General features: G+C 34.2%; 2 protein-coding genes across 2 annotated transcripts; one reads left to right on the forward strand and one right to left on the reverse strand.

The window, feature by feature from the left end:
• Positions 1-2,870: 2,870 nt before the first annotated feature.
• LOC114803587 (skin secretory protein xP2) lies at positions 2,871-4,369 on the forward strand. Its single transcript, XM_029038122.2, has 2 exons — positions 2,871-3,009; positions 3,105-4,369. Exons 1-2 carry the CDS (start codon positions 3,007-3,009, stop codon positions 4,245-4,247), a joined length of 1,146 nt encoding a protein of 381 aa, XP_028893955.1. The 5' UTR covers positions 2,871-3,006; the 3' UTR covers positions 4,248-4,369.
• Positions 4,370-5,180: 811 nt separating this feature from the next.
• Positions 5,181-8,633, reverse strand: LOC105208929 (cuticle protein 16.5). The gene is made up of 2 exons (XM_011179028.3): positions 8,477-8,633; positions 5,181-6,290 (listed from the first exon to the last, which is right to left on the reverse strand). The coding sequence occupies exons 1-2, from the start codon at positions 8,477-8,479 to the stop codon at positions 5,295-5,297; spliced, it is 999 nt and encodes a 332-aa protein (XP_011177330.1). The 5' UTR covers positions 8,480-8,633; the 3' UTR covers positions 5,181-5,294.
• Positions 8,634-21,467: the final 12,834 nt, after the last annotated feature.

A 21,467-nucleotide genomic window follows, 5' to 3' on the forward strand; every position in this document is an offset into this window, starting at 1 on the left:
CCGTGCGGTACTAAGAATATATGGATATATTCAGATATTAAAACTACGCGTGATCAGTTCAGCATTTTTCACACAGAATATAACCTTTCTGTAGAGAAATGTCGACCGTCCTTCGACACAGCCTATAAGTTTACGAACCCTGTGTAGCTAACATTCACACCTTGAATATGGATCAGGAGTCTCTCTGATTACTTATTCTGAAAATGTCAGCGTCCGTTATGAGCTTCACGCCGAGGTTGGATTCTCTTTCATGCGACCTTTGTTCGTTCACAGATGACAACCTGCTATGTCCTCCATCCATATAACAAACTTTTGGCTTACACAAGATTATATGCAGCTGCTCCGATACCCACTTAGTCTGATTGACATCGTAGCGCTATGCAGTTAGCTGAATATAGCGACCATTAGCAGAGCGCAAAGTTCAACCCATTCCGAACTCATTACATTCATTGTCCCTTGTCTATAAAAACATTTTCTGTATCGAAAGTCAAACAACAGTGGTTTTAATGATATTCCCGATCGTTAGACATTTCTCGTTGAGGTCGAGAGATAATCTTTTATATAATTTCAGATATCAGATCAGACGATTTCAACTACAGGTTCTTGATCGTGTATCCAATTTGTTAATATACACAATATGTAGGGACAATTTCCTTAATTTAATATTATACTAAGGACAGGGTTCGAACTAGGGCTATTAAAATTATACGAATAACCTGAAACCGATCATTCGAATATCCTGTTTGTAACCGTTCGTACAGTTGTAACATTGCGAGTTTCACTTTTTCATTAAAAATAAGAAAAGAAAAGGACTCGTACCATTCGAATAGTCGACAACGAACATGTAACCAGATTGGAAAATGAGTGGTTAATCGAATACTGTATAGCGAATATTGTTATTCGAGCACTACGGTATTCCGGTTAGTCGAATACCAAGAGCTCTAGTTGGAACCCCAGATCATCCGTTAATATGTATAGCATTTCATAGAAAATTTGTTGATTTTTCCTTATCAAATAACTATTTTTCTGTAAAAACTCATAATAATTGCCTTTTTATAAAAACTTGAAACACAGCGCCATCTAACGAGCGTGTTTATGACGTACGACTATTTATTATAATAAATAATTCGCATAATTTTTAAATAAATCAAAAAAGCAATTTATGCATTAATTCACACTTAATTGACAAGTTTTCAATACGGTTATTATGTGACGACATACAACAATAAAAATAACAACATTGTCATTTGAACTAGGCAATGAACTAAGCATGCGCCACAATCGACGGCCCGTCGGCATGTTTTTGTTCACACGCATAAACTATCGCCATAATCACATCGTTAAAGCGCAACTAATGGCTCCACATTCAATTAGACAATAAAATAATTCAATTTTCAACGAATATCGAAATAAAACCAAAATGGAACTATTGGCTTAATTTAGTAATATGTATCAACTACTGTTTTGTTCTGCCGTTGGCTTAATGGCTATACAAGTTTTGCCGTAGTTGTTGTTGTTGTTGTTTGTTTGGTGGATGGTTGAGTTCATAAATATTTTTTCGGTGAGCCATGCACATTTGTACATACCTACAGTGAATACTAATTTTAATTAATTAAAAAACTCTGCAAATAAGAAAATAAATAACAGTTAAACGAGCTGCTGGCTGACTGCTTATCTGTGTGTTGTTGTTTGTGTTTGTTTGTGCAGCCGTGAAGCAAACTAAGCAGCAAGACGACGAGCCAACGCCAATTTGGTAGACCAGAACAAATGGTCCGGGGTTCAAGCCGCACTCGAAGCTGGGCATTTGATTTGGCTTGGCTTGTTTACACATATATATATGTTTGTATGTATGTTTGTGCAATTTCTTAAATTATTATATATTTATGTATGTATGCACGGGTGTGTTTAAGTATCTAAAAACAACAAAACTAGTTCTGCAGTTCGTTTTAGTAGCCACTTTTGCTTGGACCTTACTTCAAAAGTATATGTACTAATCTTCTGCGAATTCTTCTTCTTCTACTTTTCGTGTCTTCAAGTAATTTTTTTACAATTTTTTTACTCTAATATTCCAATTAGTATCCCATTATTTGTTATTATTGGTTTTTGGATGCAATTATGTATGCGCAAGTACCTACGGACCCAGTAGGAAAATGTATAATAAAGAAATACAATATATGGCGCCCAGCACTAAGCCTGACTCGCCTACAGTCCTGTGTCATGAGAGTAAATGATGAATTTAACATTTAGATGCTCTTAGAACTTTGAATTTACCCGCTCTCCATACCTTTTCTAAAGTTCCAAATGCGTTCTACGTGGTAAAAATTTCTCTAGTCGAAGAATATTTACGATAAAAGTACTAAAATTAAATCGGCTTGACTGTCATTACTGGAGTAATATTTACACTTAAATGTTGACTTGACTTTTAAGAAGTCAAAGTTCAAGACAGTACACAGGATCTCTCTCCCTTTTTGATTTCAACTACCAAACTCCATCATTGGATACTTTACTAACCTAAACTATGTTCAGCCAACTTAAGACTGGCTCAAATGCTCAGCGGTACCCAAGACTGCAGTCTTCGCAATACGAAGCATGAGTTCCGTACCATAAATTTGTGTGAGCAGCCCACGATTTTCCAACAGGGTACGCGTATAAGAATATATGAATATACATATTTGGCTATAGAAGCTTCACTTAAGCTGATAATATTAATTTCATCGGCTAGAAATATTCCGCTAAACTCGTTTTAATTAATGAATTGACTTTCGAATTAACCAAAAATACTTGCGTGAAGAAAGATGCATGAACACCTTTTCAAACAAGAATCCTAAATTTTTTTTATCAGTCATTTATTTTTTCTTATTTTTCCGCCTATACTTATTGCTCCGAACCAACCATCTCCCACTAGATCCGCATTAAAGAGATTCTCGTATAAAAGTTGCACGATTTCTAGCAAATACCAACAGTCACAGATTTCAAGTTAAACCATCTAGAAGTCCAGCTGAAAATATGGTAAAGCAGCTAGTTAAGCTCTAGAAAGCCTTCTCAACACAATGTAGTATTAGCACTTTAAACTCGAGCTGTGCGCATATCTTCTTTCTTTGCAGAAAATCTTCGCAATCACCACCGTTATCGCCTTGTTGGGTGTCAGCGCCAATGCGCTGAGCAACACCTATTTGCCGCCCGCAGCTTCGAATTCGATTAGCAGCTTCGCACCAGCTCCCAGCCACCATGCCGCACCATCTGGTGGTTTCTCATCGGGCGGTTTCGGCGGCAGTGGTGCTGCCTCGGCTCATGTCGCTCAATACGCTGCTGCACCAGTTGCTGTACCACGTCCACAGGCATACCACGCTGCGCCTTCTCACAATGTAGCCTCATACGCCGCTCCGGCACCTGCACCACGTCCTCAAGCCAATTTCGCATCTTCGGGTGGTTTTGGCGGTTTTGGTTCGGCTTCTGCTTCGCATGCCAGCTTTGCTCCAGCTCCACGTCCACAAGTGCATCATGCTCCTGCTCCAGCTCCAGTGTATCACGCGCCAGCTCCCGCAGCCTCACATGTATCTCAATCTTTCGCTCCAGCTCCAGTGCATCACGCTCCAGCTCCAGCGTATCACGCTCCAGCTGCCGCAGCCTCACATGTATCTCAATCTTTCGCTCCAGCTCCAGTGCATCACGCTCCAGCACCAGTGCATCACGCTCCAGCCCCAGTGTATCACGCTCCCGCAGCCTCCCATGTAGCTCCTGCTTTCGCTCCAGCTCCAAGACCAGTCGCTGCACCACGTCCTCAGGCTAGTTTCGCATCTTCGGGTGGTTTTGGCGGTTTTGGTTCGGCTTCTGCTTCGCATGCCAGCTTTGCTCCAGCTCCACGCCCACAGGTGCATCACGCACCAGCTCCAGCTCCAGTGTATCACGCTCCAGCACCCGCAGCCTCTCATGTAGCTCCTGCTTTCGCTCCAGCTCCAAGACCAGTCGCTTCCCACTCCGCTCCATCTGCTGGCTATTCCGGCGGTTTCGGTGGACATGGCGCTGCATCTAGTAGCCACGCTAGCTATGCCGCCCCCGTTGGCGCTGCCTCTAATGCCGGTTATGGTTACTCTGCTCCAGCTGTAGCTGCTTCAGCTCCACAAGTTGCTTACGCTGCTCCAGCTCCTTCTAACATTCAGGAAATCGTTGCTGCTGGTTCTTCCAACTATGGCACTAAATATGCCGCCAACGGTGGTTATGAATACCGTTACAAACACAGGAACTAAACAATTGTGTTGTCGATTATATTCAGTATTTTCTCTTTGATGCTGACGAAAGTTTTTGTTCAGCGGACAAACGATTACACGACCAATAAACGAAAGTGATATCAAGCATTATATAAAAATGATATAGTGTTTTCATTACTTTATATGTTAATGCGCTAGGCTCAACACGCAATTGAGGGCCATAGCTGTTCTCTTCAGTAGAAAAAGAGTGTTCAAACTGTCGGAATTCATTTGATTTCAATAATTGAGAACTTGTATCGCCGTTAGTTATATAAGAACTCGACTATACTAAAAAAAATATACCAAGGCTTAATCGACGCTGAGAAGGGTCAAAAGTCAAATTGTGAAATTGTTAGAAGCTGGTCGATGAACTCACCACCAAGTCCGAGTAAGTTCATCACTCCACCTCTTAGGTTTGAAAAAGCGATCATTATAGGAACTATTTACTATTTAATCTTAATAAAACTTGAAACTTTGAAATACTCAAAAGCAGGAAAAAGTGAACTGGCTATAGATCTCCAGTGAGACATGAGCATCTCACCCAAGGCTTGAGAGTACTTTAGATCCAAGTCCAGATCTTAGTCAGAGGCAATATTGAAGCCAATGAGAGATAAACACATACCTAGTAAGTAATTCTAACTCAACTTTTCTAACTTATAGACGACTTGGTAACCAATTAACCTGAAAGACAACTCATCTCCTTACAGGAGATCCAAGCTCACAATAAACCGAATGACATTTCTACTTTCGTTTGGGCTCTGATTCATACAGACGTAATTTTATTTTGTGTAAGAAACTTGTTCGCAATAGATCAATATCCACCCACACAAGCCAATGCTTATTTACTTGGAGTTGGATAGGGGAGATATATTTACAAATCTAAGGAGATTTAATAAAGGGAAAAATACTTGAGTCAATAAAAATGCAACTGAATTTCGTTTCAATTAAAAATATTTAATCTTCTTTAACCTTCTTTAACCAATTCGAAGCGAGAAAATACCAACATTTAACATATAAAAGATCGAAGTTTGGGTTTGGAATTAGTTCTTAATAAATATAACCACCGTTAGCCGCGTATTGGGTGCCAAGACTGGATGATGATGTCGAAATGGACTTAGCTGGAGCGCTGTACGAGACCGCAGGCCTGCTGTAGTGGGCGGGCGCAGCTTGGTACGAACCGCTTGAAATGCTGCTGGACGAAATAGCTGGAGCGTTGTATGTGGTGGAAGCTGGAGCTTGATAGCTAGCTCTTACAGGTGCGCTATAAGTAGCAGCGGGGGCATGGTACTGAGGCGCTGGAGCGCTGTATAATGCAGCAGGAGCTTGATATTGAACAGAGGGAGCGCTATATGTCGCGGCGGACGATTGATATTGAGCCACTGGCGCACGATGAGTTGTTGCAGGAGGATTGTATGAGTAAGGAGCTCTATAAGAACCAGATGACGAACCATGGCTCACTGCAGCTGGTGCTCTGTAGACCGGAGCTGGCGCACGGTATTGAGCGCCCGATGAGACAGTTTGCGATACAACTGGGGCGCGGTATTGTTGAACTGGAGCATGTTGTTGTACAACGGCAGGGCGCTGAACTACAGGAGCAGCATAGGTGGCAGCTGGAGCGCGATAAGATGAGGTGTGTACGGCAGGTGCACTATAACTGGTCGCTGGAGCGCGGTACGATTGGACCGGAGCGTGATGTACTGCGACAGGTGCGTGGTGCACAGGAGCTGGCGCTTGAACAGGAGCTATATATTTATGCGATGGCGCAGATGCCACCGTATAACCACCGGAGCTCGACGATGCACTGTACCCTTGTCTTGATGGTGCGCTGTATGAAACGGCGGGTGCTGAATAACGATGACCACCAAAACTGCTGCCACCACTGCTAACGCCTACACCGCCGTTTGAATAGCCTGTGGCAGCATTGAAGGTGACGGTACGAGATGCCGATGCGGTCGATGGAGGCAAATAGGTGCTTGACAAATGAGACACATCAGCATGGGTACAGGCGACCAGCGCGAATAGGGCAATACTGATGAGGGGATTCTGTAAGTAAAACGTTGGAGATTTTAAAGGTTGAAAGCTACTTTGTTATGTAATAAAATTTTTGTGTAACAGTGAGAAAAAGATTTTTTATGACTGTCATGCCAGAGCACAAGGAATATTTTAGAGTTTCTATCGCTATTTCTACGAATTCAATAGGTTACATAATTTGTCAACTGACATAAACCCTTTGTTCTACGTTTTATTACAAATTCTTTGTATTTATCGATGTAAGTCTTGTTTCTTCACTATGTGCCTAGCCTTAGAAATAATTCTCAGTTAAAAGTGTTATTTTTTCGGGCTTTTCTTAAAGCGATTGGTCTTTTAAAGTCATTTTATGTCCAGCTTGCTCCATTATTTTAATTTTAAAAGGTGTTTTTAAGAAGTGTTCAAATTCAACATAGGACTTTTTTCGACTTAACGCCTATTTACTCACTTCAAAAAAGATAATTACTTTGCTTAAACTTTCAAAATATTTTATAAACAAATTTTTAGTCATAATGGTATTTCAATTTAGGATTTATTCCCCTCAAAATGTAAAAATCGGACTTAAGACTTTTTAAACGTTAACTCTAGTAGTTTGACATAAAATTATGCTTTGTTTGAACAAAAGTTTATAAATATTTAATGGATGGAGTTTTCCACGTATTTTACCGTTATTTTAATTTTAAACCCACAATCCTGTGAAATAAAAAAAAATAAACTTAAGATCTTTTCAGTTCAAATTCCTGACGTTTTAGGAAATTTTCATTATCTATCTGATTTTGTGTAACATTTAACCGTTATTTTAATATTTCGAATATTATAACGAAAAATATAAAACAGACTTAAATCCTTTTCGACAATAATCGCTAATGTATCGAGGTTAAGGCTTCAAAAACGTTCCCAAAAATGCTTTAATATTAAAATATTAAATAATTTTTTTTCCATATTAAACAAAATAATATTGAATGTATTGAGATTCGTTAGTAACTCTTTCTTATTAAAAAATAAATATTAATTATTTTTGGAGATGAAAAGGAATACTATTTGATATTTAATTTTGATAATTTTATAGCATTTTTTGTAATTTTCTAAAATAATCGATAGTTAATAAAAAATGCTATTGTAATTATTGCTTTTAAATAAAAAAATAAATTATTTTTTCTCCAGATTAAACAAAATAATTTCCAATTTATTGATGTTAGTGATTCAAAATAGCTCCTAAAAATCACTTAATATTTTTTTTCTAAATTATTGTTGAAAGCAAAAATATTTTTCATAATTTACCGTTATTAATTTTTTTTTATTCGAAAGCTTTAATTATTTTTGGAGATGAAAAGATTACTATTTTATAATTTTGATAATTTTATAGCAATTCTTTTGTTATTTTCTAAAACAATCACTGTTGTATTGAGAATAAGGATTCAAAAGTGTTCCTAAAAATGATTTCATATTTTTTTTTCATTATTATTGAAAAAAAAATTATTTTCATATATTTACCGTTATTTAAAAAAATTGTTTTTCAAAAAAAAACAGAAGAAAATAATTAATTTTTGAGATGAAAATTAACTATTTTAGAATTTTGTTAATTTTATAGCAAAAATTTGTTTTTTTTTTTTAATTTCTTTCTTTCGTAATTTTTCCAATTTAATTTTTAAATATTTTTTCAAAAATATACAAGTTTAAAATTTATTTAAAATATTTTTTATATTCGTATTTCTATGTTTTTTCATATTTAAGTTTTTTAACAAAAAAAGTATTCCAAAAGTCGTAGGGTTGACGTCATCTCGCCTATTATATCATCACTTGAATATTTAATTTTTTTTATTGATTAAAAATTTTTATTCTTTTTTATTTAATTAAAAAAAAAACTTTTCCTAAAACTATCAAATAAGTGATTTTTGTATAAAACAAAAATGTTTACTTTTCAAAAATAAAAAATAAAAATATTTCATTGTGAAAACAAAACATTGATTGTTTTGTGTAACTATTAAGTCATCATCTCGAAGGAAACTAACAGCAACCGTTACTAGTATGAAGCTATTAAATACATAAAAAACACCTCCAATTTGACCTTTATTTCATTTTTTCTCCACACTTGCCACACACTGTTGCACACTAAACAAAGAACACACACACACCCACAGCTACACAGTTATGTATGTATGGACAAATATATGTATATTCCTCTGCTGCATAACACTAACCATTTTATTCGCACTAATTTGCACACGAAATCTCCAGTTCTAAGTTAAACGGTGTAAGCTTGGCTTTAAGGCGCGTTGCGTTTTGTATTGCGTTGCGGACGCGTTGTTTGCGGTTTGTGGTGAGTTAAGAACTGCTGCCGAAGCATAGGTAAACAAGCCAATTTATACTTGGAAGAAACACACAAAAATTTATTTTGGTGTTTGTTTTCATATTTAATTTTTTTTTTATTTTTATTTTTTTGCTTTTGTATGCGCGCCTATTTTCCAAAACATTGAAAGGTACAACGCTATGACGCTGCCACCAAACAAATGAAATAGCAACAGCACAACAACAACAACTCGAAATAAATGTTCATCAAAATTTATGTTTTTATATTTTTTTCACAAACTATTTGGTTATAGATATGTATTTTTTGAACGCTGCTGAGCTAATCGCTGTCAGCTTGTCATTCTGAGCTCTTGTCATATTGTTATTGCTGTTGTTGTTGTTGCGGATGAACAATGAGTGTTCTCATATTCACATACAAAAGTGGCGCGGTGTTTGCTGATGCTCTTCAAATTTTGGGGGGACGCACACTCCACCCAAAATGCTGATTGCCAAGTCAGTGCAAATATTTGTTACCAGGTTTGCCATACAGATTTTTTTTTAACGAATTTAATTTGTCATTATATTTGTCTTATAGACCCATGTGCATTTTTTGTAAAACTAATTACTAAATTATTTCTGTTTATTTTTAACACAGTGTTGCCACATATTTAAAAGAATGTAATATTGAAACCTCCATATACTCGGTTATATAAAGACTATACCGACAGGCTTATTGCTGGTAAACAAGAAACTGACGATCTCACAGTTCAGTTCTCTTAAGAGTGTGATATACTCTTTTGGGAGTCTCATTGTTTAGAATGAAAAATTTTCTTATTAGAAATTAGCTAAAAAAATTAGGATTACTTAACAGACAATAAATTTAATTTTTCCCTTAGATAAAGTGGTCACACAGACTCTTTGACGCGAATTACGTTAGGCCTAAAAATATCTACCTCTTAATATTAGTCCCGCAAAAGACGAATTTTCCAGTCCAACCCTTTCTACCTTTAATGGCCAGCTTCTATATTTAGAGTATAGTTTGGAAAGATCCAAATAAAGGTCTCCTAAAATTAATCTGTTGGAGTTTTAGATACTCTGGATTTTCTAACGGCTGACTAATAGATTATTTAGAGTATTCGCTATATATATGCATATATATATGTATATTGTCTTAAACGAAGACTCCAAGCTTTGAAAACGAAGAAGTCAGCAATGACTCCATAATTATTAAGGGAGATTGATGTGTTGAGGCTTAGGACAATTTGAAATGAAATCATTTTTTTTATTTCTTTTAAAGATAAATTCACTATAGATCGTAATTTCCTTTCATATTACTTCTTCTTCTTCTTGACTGGCGTAGACAGCGCTTAAGCGGTTATAGCCGAGTCCTTCCATCGAAATGGAGGTCTCCTTCTTTCTCGGCTTCCTCGGGGGTACTGCATCGAACACTTTCAGAGCTGGATCACTTTCGTCCATTCGAACAACATGTCCTAGCCAGCGTAGCCGCTGTCTTTTTATTCGCTGCATGTGTCTATGTCTATGTCATCGAATATTCGCCGTTGTCTAAGTTTAAGGGACCATAAATTCATATTACTTCGTAGATCTAAATTTAGTCTTCGGCAGAAAAAAAGTTCTACCATGGAATTTAGAAAATAATCGAATGATTTAACTTCGAAACTTGTTTCAATTACGTTGTATTTGCTCTTATAGAAGCGCTATGAAGACAACTTCAGGTATCTAGGGTACTCACAGTATGATAAGTTGGAAAATATATCGTCAGTAGGCCTCATAATCTGTTAAAATTTGTCAAGCGCTGACATTCTAACCGATGACTACTACTCAGGGAATACGTGATGGCTCTCCATCTGGTATAACTAAGAACTATAGCTGGACTATGTGGAGTCCACGAGAATAACATAACATAACCAAGTATAGCAGCACATGGAAAGCAGTCCTTAGTCAATTCAAATTTAAAGTCTCGAAAGATTTGAGAAAAGTGTATATAAAAGTTGTGTTAAGGTCCTGGTAAAACTTTTCATATACTTAATCTGAAGAGGAAACCTAATTTAACACGAATCAATAAAGATAAAAACAATTTTGCTTTAATTTGAAGCAAGCTGGCAGCATCAGGCAACGCATTAACTGACTGCCTCGATGATTGATGGGCCGGCTGAGTGCCTGCACCTCAGAGCTGCTACTTAAGAGTGTGTATTAGCTATTTGCATTGGCAACAGCAGCCGCAAGAGATGCTTAAATGTTATAAAACAAATATATATTATACGCATATACGCATATATTATATATTTAAAACGAAATTGCAGGTTACGCAGGTTATTGCCTTGTATGGGACCACTTTAAATGCGAAAATTACGCTGATCATAAGTGTCATAAAAAATTTTGCCAAAAAACGCAAAAAGCGCTGAGCTTCCTCCGACGCTTGTATTGTAGTTGTCGCAGCAGCTGCAACAACAACAACAATAAAAGTAGTAATGCTATAAAGAGCTAAGTTACGATCATCATCAACGCAGCAATCAACAGCTCTATTCAATTGTCATATGTGTGTTGTTGTTGTTGCATTATCTGTACATATTTACTTTGGCGCCAACACCGGAGTCTCCACTATTCATAAGCGACGCCAATATTTGACAATTTCTTTCTTATTTTAATTTTTCCAAAATTTTTTTCTCTTCTTCCGAAACAAACAAAACAAACTTAAACGCCCATAGTCTCTTAACAAGCCACAAGACAATAAGCCACATATGGTGATCTAACAAAAGCGGAAAACAACTTGCATTTCGTGTTGGACAATAGCGCGAATTTGCGCTGACATTCCGTTGTTTATGATAACCCGTTAAAGTTAAAAATAAAATTCTATCAATCGAGAATTAAATAAATTATAATTAAAACTTGTTGGGGGGGGCATTGGAATGTGGGGATATTTTTTACGTGATCTTTTGTAGTTCTAGGGGCTGTCTAATCAGAAACCGTGCTGGAAGTTGTTTGGAAGTTCAGGAGGTCGAATAATCCCAATATTTCATTCTTTGAAGTCCCGTCCTTCTCTCAAGATATCCAATTTTGTTCCAACAAGAAGTTCAGGAGGTCGAATAATCCCAATATTTCATTCTTTAAAGTCCCGTCCTTCTCTCAAGATATCCAATTTTGATCCAACAATGGTCCCCTATCTGTTTAATTAGAAACCGTACTGGAAGTTGTTTGAAAGTTCAAGAGGTTGAATAATCCCATTATTTCATTCTTTAAAGTCCCGTCCTTGTCCCAAGATGTCCAATTTTGATTCCCAGATTCTTGGGAATCTGGTGTAGAACATAACCTAACGTAGTCTGCAGAGATGAAGAGATTTTGATCTTCAAGTAGAGAACATACTTCAAAATGTCGAAACCATATTTTTCTTTGAAATCACTTCTCGTGTCTTGAAGAGATATTTTTCACTTTATAATTTATCTTTTATCGTATTTCTAAGCCGTCACACTCCAGAATACAATATGCAAAGCTTCAGGCTCGAGTATAAAAATCTGCTATGAATAATTAATTAAAAAATTCCTTCATAATCAAGTAGTTGTGGGAGGAGATACAATTAGTAGAAACAGCAACAGCAGTAAGAATACATCGAAATTATTTATATAAAAATTGAAGCTCGCAGTGTCAATAGCATTCTTGACTCTACTACAAAAACCTCATTAGTCACCACTGCGTTTTTTTCCTTTAAGCCAAGTCTCCTCAGCGCTTTAGCTATGTTCTTCATTCTACCTGCGCAACCTTGCCGGCCAATCTGCGTACATCAATTCTGTCATTTGTGCCTGTCAGTTATAAGCGGATCTTCTTAATACGGATGCAAATGCGCGCTTTGAGCCAGACAATGATATAATAATTTCGCACATTGCAACGCACAGCGAATTCCAAAAGCCAAATTCAAATATTCCAACACTCAATCAAACGTGCAAAGCCAGTCAATCATGCCATCATTCAATCATAGCACTAATTGTTTGCAATTAGCTTGGACTGCAATTAAATGTTGCTGTGAGTTGACTAATTTCGCATTTTGGCTGCTAAGCTATGTGGACTAACGAGATAATTTTTTTAATTTTCGACGGTTTTTTGTTTAACATTATTTTTTTGTTAACAAGTTTATTGTTAGGTCAAAAATTAGTAAAATGATTAATAATATATAAGTGATTTGTTGGGGTCATTCTTCGAGACAAAACATATTTAATAGTTATAGGAAAAGAAGCTATAGTATAGTTATGGTAGGTGACAAAGTTAATCAGCAGTGTCGAGAAAAACCTAACACTATTTTCGTTTGTCATTTCAATTAATTACTTGTTCGATATTATTTATGACTTAACAAAATCTTTAAAATCTTTCGTAGTCTAAATTTTAAAATAATCTTGAACTTCCTCAACAAGGTTTCAGTAACAACCACAAGCTCTTTCCATGACATAAAAACAAGAGTTATGAAAAAATACTACTCTCTCAATTAACACTAGTAACTTTCTGAAATCATTTGATCTTCAACATCGTTAACGGATATGAACCATATTTCATATAAGGAACAGCTTTCGTCTTTTCCGAGTCCATATCTTTATCATCGACTCCACAATCCACAATTAACAGATATTCCACCTCGACCAAGCGTTTCTGATACAATTTTGGAAAATGACTAATCTATGAGACTCGATTCCATAAAATTTTTGATCTGTGTTCAATAAAATATATATTTGAGAGTTAATTTCAACAGATTTGAAAAGCATTCACTATCAACATTAAATATGATCAAGACACCGCACTGTGATATCCTTTGCTATTGAATCTATCATCTGACGTTTCGTTGTTATCTTTTAATGACAGTTCCAAAATCTCTGTATAATTGTTTCATTACTAAACTAACTAGTCGAAGAGTTCTCAAATGAAAACCAGAACTAAATTATACAAAGATTTAATGATTAATTAGAGGTCAAGAATCAAAGTTTATATAAAATTCTAAAGCTACACTACTTAGAGAACTTTTATTCAGTCAAGTTCATATATGTCAAAACCTGTTACATGCATTTACAGCAATCTGCAAAGCACTTCTGATACACTGTTTTTACTATAGCCTGGAGTTCTATATATAGTTTTTATCTCTTCTCTTTATCTCTTTAGGTCTTCAGTTTTGAAAATGATGATGATGGATTTCCCCTTGAAATGTTTCGTAAAATACTAAATTCAAGTTACCATAATGCCTCAATTTATATAAAATAGTAGCTCAACAAAAAAACCATTAACCTATAAAAAACAAAACTAGTTACAAACCCAAATATATGAAACTGTCCAAAATAGGAAACTCACTGTAATTTAGAAAATGGTAATGGGTTTAAAAAGCGCTTTTTATACATATATTTTTCACTTAATATATTCTTTACAAACTCAAAAAAGATGTTAATATATAAGTCTCTATTTTTATGACAACCTGTAAATAATATGATAAATATTAAGTTTCGTATGCGGTCAGTGACTTGGCGAAATAAAACAAAAAGTGTAAACAAATAGAAACAAAATAAAGAAGAAATTATGTTTGGGCTAATCTTTTTTATTGCTCATCTCGTGGGTTGGATCATATTGCGAATTTATTATAATAAAAGTTTATAGCTAAAAAAACTAATATATGCTCGTCATAATGCGTATGTAGGAGTAGGCGTGTCTTTACATTAGGGGGTACCTTAAAAGAAAATTGTAGTTTTATCAGTAGAATCAGAGGAAAGATTAAATAATATTTATTTTTTTTTAAACTGATTCTGGCTTTTCAATGAAAATAAACTACATACTTCCTCGATTCATTACCAAATGTAACCTGTCGGATATATTTTTTGTGAATATAAATCGGCCAACAAATTATTTAATATTTGAACCTCTAATGCCAATAAAGTTGAATATTTAAATATAGTTTCAATCAATTCAATTTCTGAGAGAAACTACATCCTAATTGAACTGAACAAGTTTTGAAGAAATTAAAAAAAAAAACAATCATCTATGAGACTCCCTAACATTGCAAAAGCCACATCAAAACAATTTTGAGAGCATCTGAAGGACAGCGTAATAGATCGGGCCTAAATATAAAAAAATTACGAATAGGAAAAACCACTCTCTGGTCTCTCATAGAAACGTAAACCAAATGTCCGACGATAAATGTAATATCATCGATGGTCCCTTGCATAAAGCTATCCTCTACATTCGATACATTTGGACGGATTATTTTTCAATTGGCATATTTTCTAAAATGCTTGAAACATTGTCGAATTTTCATTCGATCCAGAGCTATTAAAATTGAAAAACTTTCTCAGATGCCATATTCTTATTCAAATATTCTTGTTCAGCATAAGCACATTGTATAATCAAGTACCTCAATCGCTCATTCTCCGATCGCCCATTATTATTCCATTGATCCTATTGAAGAATTCTGTTCATCTCACTAATTTACAAAATACAGTTGAACTTCAATAATCCACAAAAAATCCACAAAAAACTTCGGGTTAGAGAGACATCGAGTTATGGAAGGTAATTTGTATGAAATTGGACTTCTATAGTCAAATCAAGAGTTCGAGTTAGGAAGGACTTAGAGTTACAGAAGTTGGAGTTACAGAAGTTCAACTGTATGTAGCGTAAATTTCTGGTCAATATGGCCACCCTCACTGCTTTAGTAGCCACACCTACGCTAATTGACCAAATAATAATTTAGAAACTATTTGTATTGTATTCATAAACAAAAGAATACAATTAGACTGGGTTTTTTTCACCAACAAAAAGAACTACACAAATGACGAAAGCTGACGTTTAAGAACTCTGTCGAATTCACATTTGCCAAATTACAAATTATTTTCCAATCAATAAGCAAAAAAAAAACGGGTTTAACAGCCTCTTCGCTTTGGCTACAGTCATTCAAAATTCAATATCATACACAAATGTATGTATCTGTGTCTTTCCGTGAATATGTAATAATATACAATATACCTTTCTACTAAACGTCCACTGTGCGATATTTGATTAATTTGCAAGCAAAATCGAGCGCTTCAACGGTTTCGGCGCATGAAATTGGAATGATTTTGATTTATGATTTTCAACGGCCGCCAGTGAAGCTTTAAGCTTTTTTCTCGTATTTTGTTGCTTTTAATTTTATTGTCTGTAATTTATTAAGACATAATGGGATAAACCAGGCACTTCTAAAATTAGTGTGTGAAATGACGTCTGTCCGTAGTCTTAAATCTTCCCATTTAGCGCGGACGATTAAGAATTGTTTTTTTTTTTCTTACTTTGTTTTGACAGCTTAGATAAATGCCTTAAGAACCGACACTTGTAATGTGTGTAAAGTAGTGGTTAACGAATTCGCAAAAGATATTTATGAGAGTGAAGAAGAACGCAAGGGTTACACAGTGAGATTTAAAAAATCTGACATGAAGAGCTCACAGAATGATAGGAGATCTCAGATCTCCACTGCTAAATATAGAGGGACTGAGTTAAAGCAAGATCAAAAATCATGGTGATAAATATTCTAATTACATAGTGTGAATATAAACTTTCTTTTCTTATTGAAAATTAAGAATTACTCAAATCTTATGGATCTGGATCTATAAAATAATCGAATCGAATTCACTCGTGGACAAAGCCGCACATGAAGCTTTTAGAGAGCTTTCATAGCTGAGTGGTAGTAGGCGAAGTAACTTTACAAAGTACCACTTTACGCTAACTTTACGTAATATGCGTCGACACTAATGCGTTACGCTTACGAGTTTCATAACAAATGAGTAGACACTTGAATTTTACACCAATAAACTTTAAGCTCGAAACGCCGCATCAGTTACACATTAGAAGTCGTAAATTTTTCGACAATAAGCTGTGAAACTAAGTGATTCAAAAGACTTTAGCACCTTGCCAAGCCTAAGAATTTTTAATAATTTATGCTTTTTTGTTTTTTATTTGCCATTTCAGTTAGGTATAATTGTTGGCCGTGAGTAATTATGCTTAGAGCGCAGCATATCAATGAAGAAGCTCGCGTCACAGCTACGCCATATAAAACTTTGAAATATAATTCGGTTTGGTTGAGGCAAGTCATTGTGACCTTAAGTCTTCTTTTTTTACATAAACTGAATGTGCTTATATATATTTAATTACCTGTGGTACATATGTAAATATGCATAAATTATTGCGGTTGGCAGGAAGATCAAAGATATAGCCAGAAGCTAGTAAAATATCTAGGGGGGATGTTAGACTACCATTATGCTGGTCGTATGGTCAAAGAAAGAGAAGAACATAATAAATATTTTAATTTCAATTATAATTAAATTACTTCATATCAAATATTAGAAAAATATTTATAAGAAATTCCAATATGGCACTTAGAAATATATATATAACATTCATAAAGCGATCTTCATAAAAAGATCTTCATGTAGAGGTGCCTATGTACACGTAAATCATTTGTATTCTTGACGACAAACCCAAGTAAATAATAGCATTCTTTGCATATTTCATATATAATTTGTTTGTAAATGATTTCCATGGCGTACGCCGCGTATGCGTAACTAAATACACAAAGAGCGTACAGCACTTAACAGGGTTTAAGAATGTATTTTATTACAAAACTCATTGATGTATTAGACCAATAGCTTATCATGAGATTCAATAGAAGTTCAGTTTTGATGATGTTGAAGAGAGCATGTGCTTGTATGGTGCCGAACAGTAAAGCAATACTAGATCCATGAAACACCATTGGATGACTGAAAAGTTAATTTCCGTTATTTTCAAAAAAAATTATAATTATTATATAAACATTGTCAAATATTTTTGATATTTTTGCAAACAAAATTAAATAGTCAATGTAAATCGATATCAATGTGTGAAAAAGACCTGACGAAGTGAATGTCAGATTTCTTCGGATTATTAGAAATCTTAAAGCAAATATTCGGTAAGTTCAAAAAGGTTCATTTTACTCTGAACAGCCCAGAATAAGTTCACAATAATGACACTTTTGATCTTTCAATGTAGAAGGAACTATTGCTTTAATTCGATTCATGGGTTATATAAAGAATGTAATGGTACCATTTTGTACTCGAAATTCAATAAAACGAAATTAATTGTTTTCAAGTTTTTACGGACTAGTTACTTTTTCTACTCCAAAGGGTATAGAATGAAAATAAACACATTTTGTATATTTAATTCACATAAAGAATTTCTTTGCAAATTTATTTGAATTTTTGATTTCTTATTTTTTTTTTTTTTTTGTAAACTTAGCCTACAGTTATAAAATATGATATATTGAAATATTAAAAAAAAATGTTTAATAGTTTTTAAAATCCAAATGATAATATTACCATAAATGTCATTGTGGATTGGACAAACTGATAATGTTTCAATGGCAATTGATAACATGAAAAAACGTTAACTTCGGCTGTACCGAAGCTAATATACCCTTCACAGGTGCATTTATTTTAGTAACTATGTGTTTAAGCAAATCTAAAGACGAAAGAAAAAGTAAGTAAGAAAGAAGAAAACCTTTTACTATTTATTTTTACCCGGGTTGTTTGCTAGAAACGTTAAGGTTATATAGTTAACCGATCTGAACAATTTCTTCGGAGATTATATTATTACCTTAAGCAGTAATCCATGTCAAATCAAATGCTAAAATTTTCCATACAAGCCATTGATTCCGTTCATTCAGTTTGTATGGCAGCTATATGCTATAGTGAACCGATCTGAACAATTTTTATGGAGATTAAATTATTTCTATGAGCAATAACTCCCACCAAATTTCCTGAAGATATGTAGTAAAATGTGGAAGTTTTCCATACAAGCCCTTGATTCCGATCAGCTATATGATATAGTGGTCCGATATCGGCAGTTCCGTAAAATGAGCAGCTTCTTGAAGAGAAAATAACATCTGGAAAATTTCAAAACGATATCTTAAAAACGAAAAGACTAGTTCGTATATATACAGACGGACAGACAGACGGACATGGCTAAATCGACTCAGCTCAACATACTGATCATTTATATATATACTTTATAGGGTCTCCGACGCTTCCTTCTGGGTGTTACAAACATCGTGACAAACTTAATATACCCTGTCTGTTCAGGGTATAAATATGTTATCCAACATTTTCCAACTAATCATTAAGTTATTATACCCTAAAGATAATCGAATTAATAACTAATTGTATGTTAAAGATAGCCACGTAATAGCATTTGTGTAAAATTATTTCAAATATGAAAGATTGGTTTATTATTTAATATACACTCATCAATGATAGTACACCCAGTATTATACATATATTATTCTAAAAAAAATATAAATAAAAACTAAAATAGTAAAAAATCCGAAGCAATAAAAAAATATATCTATAAGATAACCAATGAATTTGTGTACTTTTTTACGGTTATTTATTATTCTACGAGGTTTTTTAAAAAAATATCGGGAATTTTAAAATTTCCAAGTGTCCAAAAATCCAACAATCAATTATTTTTCATATTTTACTATGTTGATATAAATGCCCCTAAAGTACGATAAAATATTCAGCTGTATTCATAGTTTACGTTGCCTATATCAACCACTAAGGTTAAACGTGTTTTATGAGCTTGGCGCTTTTCGTTTGCTAAAGGCTTACACTTCCTTGCTTGTTCGTGAATTCTTGGTCAAAAACAGCACTTAAACAACCTCCATATTTACCAGACATAACTCCATGTGACTTTTTCATATTTCCAAAAATAAAGAGAACCTTAAAGAGTTATCGTTTTATGAGCATATGAGATGACTGAAGAAACCAAAGTTTTATTCCAAAAATAAAGTTTCGACGATTTGGCGAAGCGCTGGCATAAGTGCATGATATCGAATGGCGACTATTTTGAAAGACGTTGAATACATTTTTTTCATCAAACAAAAATTTCCGTTATTTTTTGAACACACCTCTTATGTATATCTTCATATTAATATTATCATATACTATTATTTTCTATATTAATACTCATACTATACTACAAGCTAATAATAATACTGACATACATTAATTAACAACTTCATATATTAATTCCTCCAAAAACTGAGACTGCATGATCTGAATATGCGAATAAAAAATTATACTACAAACATACATACATACTAGTTAGAAGTCATCTTTCAAAGGCCGAAAGCAAAGAGCTTTAAGTATGAATTCAATTAAAACTACTTAGTCACCGCACAACCGAAAATTACGCTGAACATACATACATACATATATGAATAAACATTAGAGATTTAAATATATGCATATTCATACTATAAATATATACTTATGTATGGATGTAAATATGTCTATATACTTAGGCAATTCCAGCGCTTTTTTCCGTATGGCATTATTAACATAAGTATCTGTAATTATTAAGAGGGTCAGTAATGAGAAATGCATTACGCACAGTTTTAACTGTGGGGCACAAAATCTGCTTATTTTTTTATTTTTCATTTAAATTTTTATATTTATTTTATTTTTATTTTTTTACTATTCTTTAATTTTAGCTTTTTTCACACTTCTTAACCGCCAATTAAACTAGCTAAGCCGTAAACAATAGAAATATTATATATTGAGTGAATGTGTTCGTGTGCTAGTAAGTGTAATAAAAGCCGAAATAACATAACTTTTGTGCGTCGAGTGTGGCACTTGTTGCCCTTGTGGCGCTTGTGGCGTTGTAGAAGAGGTCAGTAGCTGTTCTTAAATGCCGCAGATTTGCATGCCAACTTAGACACACACACAGCTATGAGTATGCTATATGTGTGAGTAAGCATGCGTGCAGCGTACAAGAAGTGACGGATTTTCATTTAGACATCACTTTTCGGATTTGTAGCAACCTTAATAGCAAATGTTGTTCACTGTAATTAAATTTATAAATTACTTACTAACTCCTATGCAGACAAGCATACACAGACACATACGGTTATATAAAGTATTTAGTATTATAAAATTTATAATATAAAATATTCATTACAAGAGCTCATTTTGATGGACTCAAGAATCTCTATGGCACATAATATTGTGCGATTTTTGCAGTAGAGTTGCCATAGTTTTGAAAACTCTGCAAAAATGTTTGTATATTAATCGATCTTTAACCCTCTTAAACTCGACTCGATATATGAGGGACGCTCGGGTATAGTTTCTTTACCACTTTTCAAGTCCCCAGATATCTAAAATGAGGTCCTCACTAGCAATAGCTGACTATATACCGGATATAGTGATTCATCTGAAGCTATCCTCATGAAAATTTTTCCCGCATAATTTCTTGATAAGAATATGACCTTTAATACTTCTTCTAAAGACTTGCCAGATGTCACAGATACTAAATTTATTCAATGTCTTTGTTGATGTTTTTGTATTGTATTGTATATAAAATGTTTAGTAATCTTCAACAACACCGTTATATAGCATCTACTTATGGTTATCAGCTGCTTTCAATACAAAATGTCATTCCAACTGATGTTCTGACAAGAATTTAATTTTAACGGAAATAAAGAGAAATAACCTCACCGATTCATTAACCCTATTGTGATACTAGTAGCATAAACTTATTTGTATGTATATCTCATTTGCATTTTCTTTATGATAAATTTAGCGATAAAGTGAATAGAAAACAATGCGCGTTGAATGCGGTTTAACTCATAAGAATTAAGCGGCAAGAAGAATGCGAGAGCTACTACTATACTATTTCACTCAAACCATACAAAAACGTATCAAAAGCAAATTAAAAAAAATAATAATAATATCACTTAATAATAATAAAACTCTATCGAAGTATGAGACAACAGATTTTCAAATAAAATGCTTTTGAATTTCGTTATTAACGCGCTTTCATTAAAAACGGGCAATAAAAGTTCAAATGATTGCATTTACGTGT

This window comes from Zeugodacus cucurbitae, chromosome 5, assembly GCF_028554725.1.
Source record: "Zeugodacus cucurbitae isolate PBARC_wt_2022May chromosome 5, idZeuCucr1.2, whole genome shotgun sequence".
In the NCBI taxonomy this organism is placed as follows: domain Eukaryota; kingdom Metazoa; phylum Arthropoda; class Insecta; order Diptera; family Tephritidae; genus Zeugodacus; species Zeugodacus cucurbitae.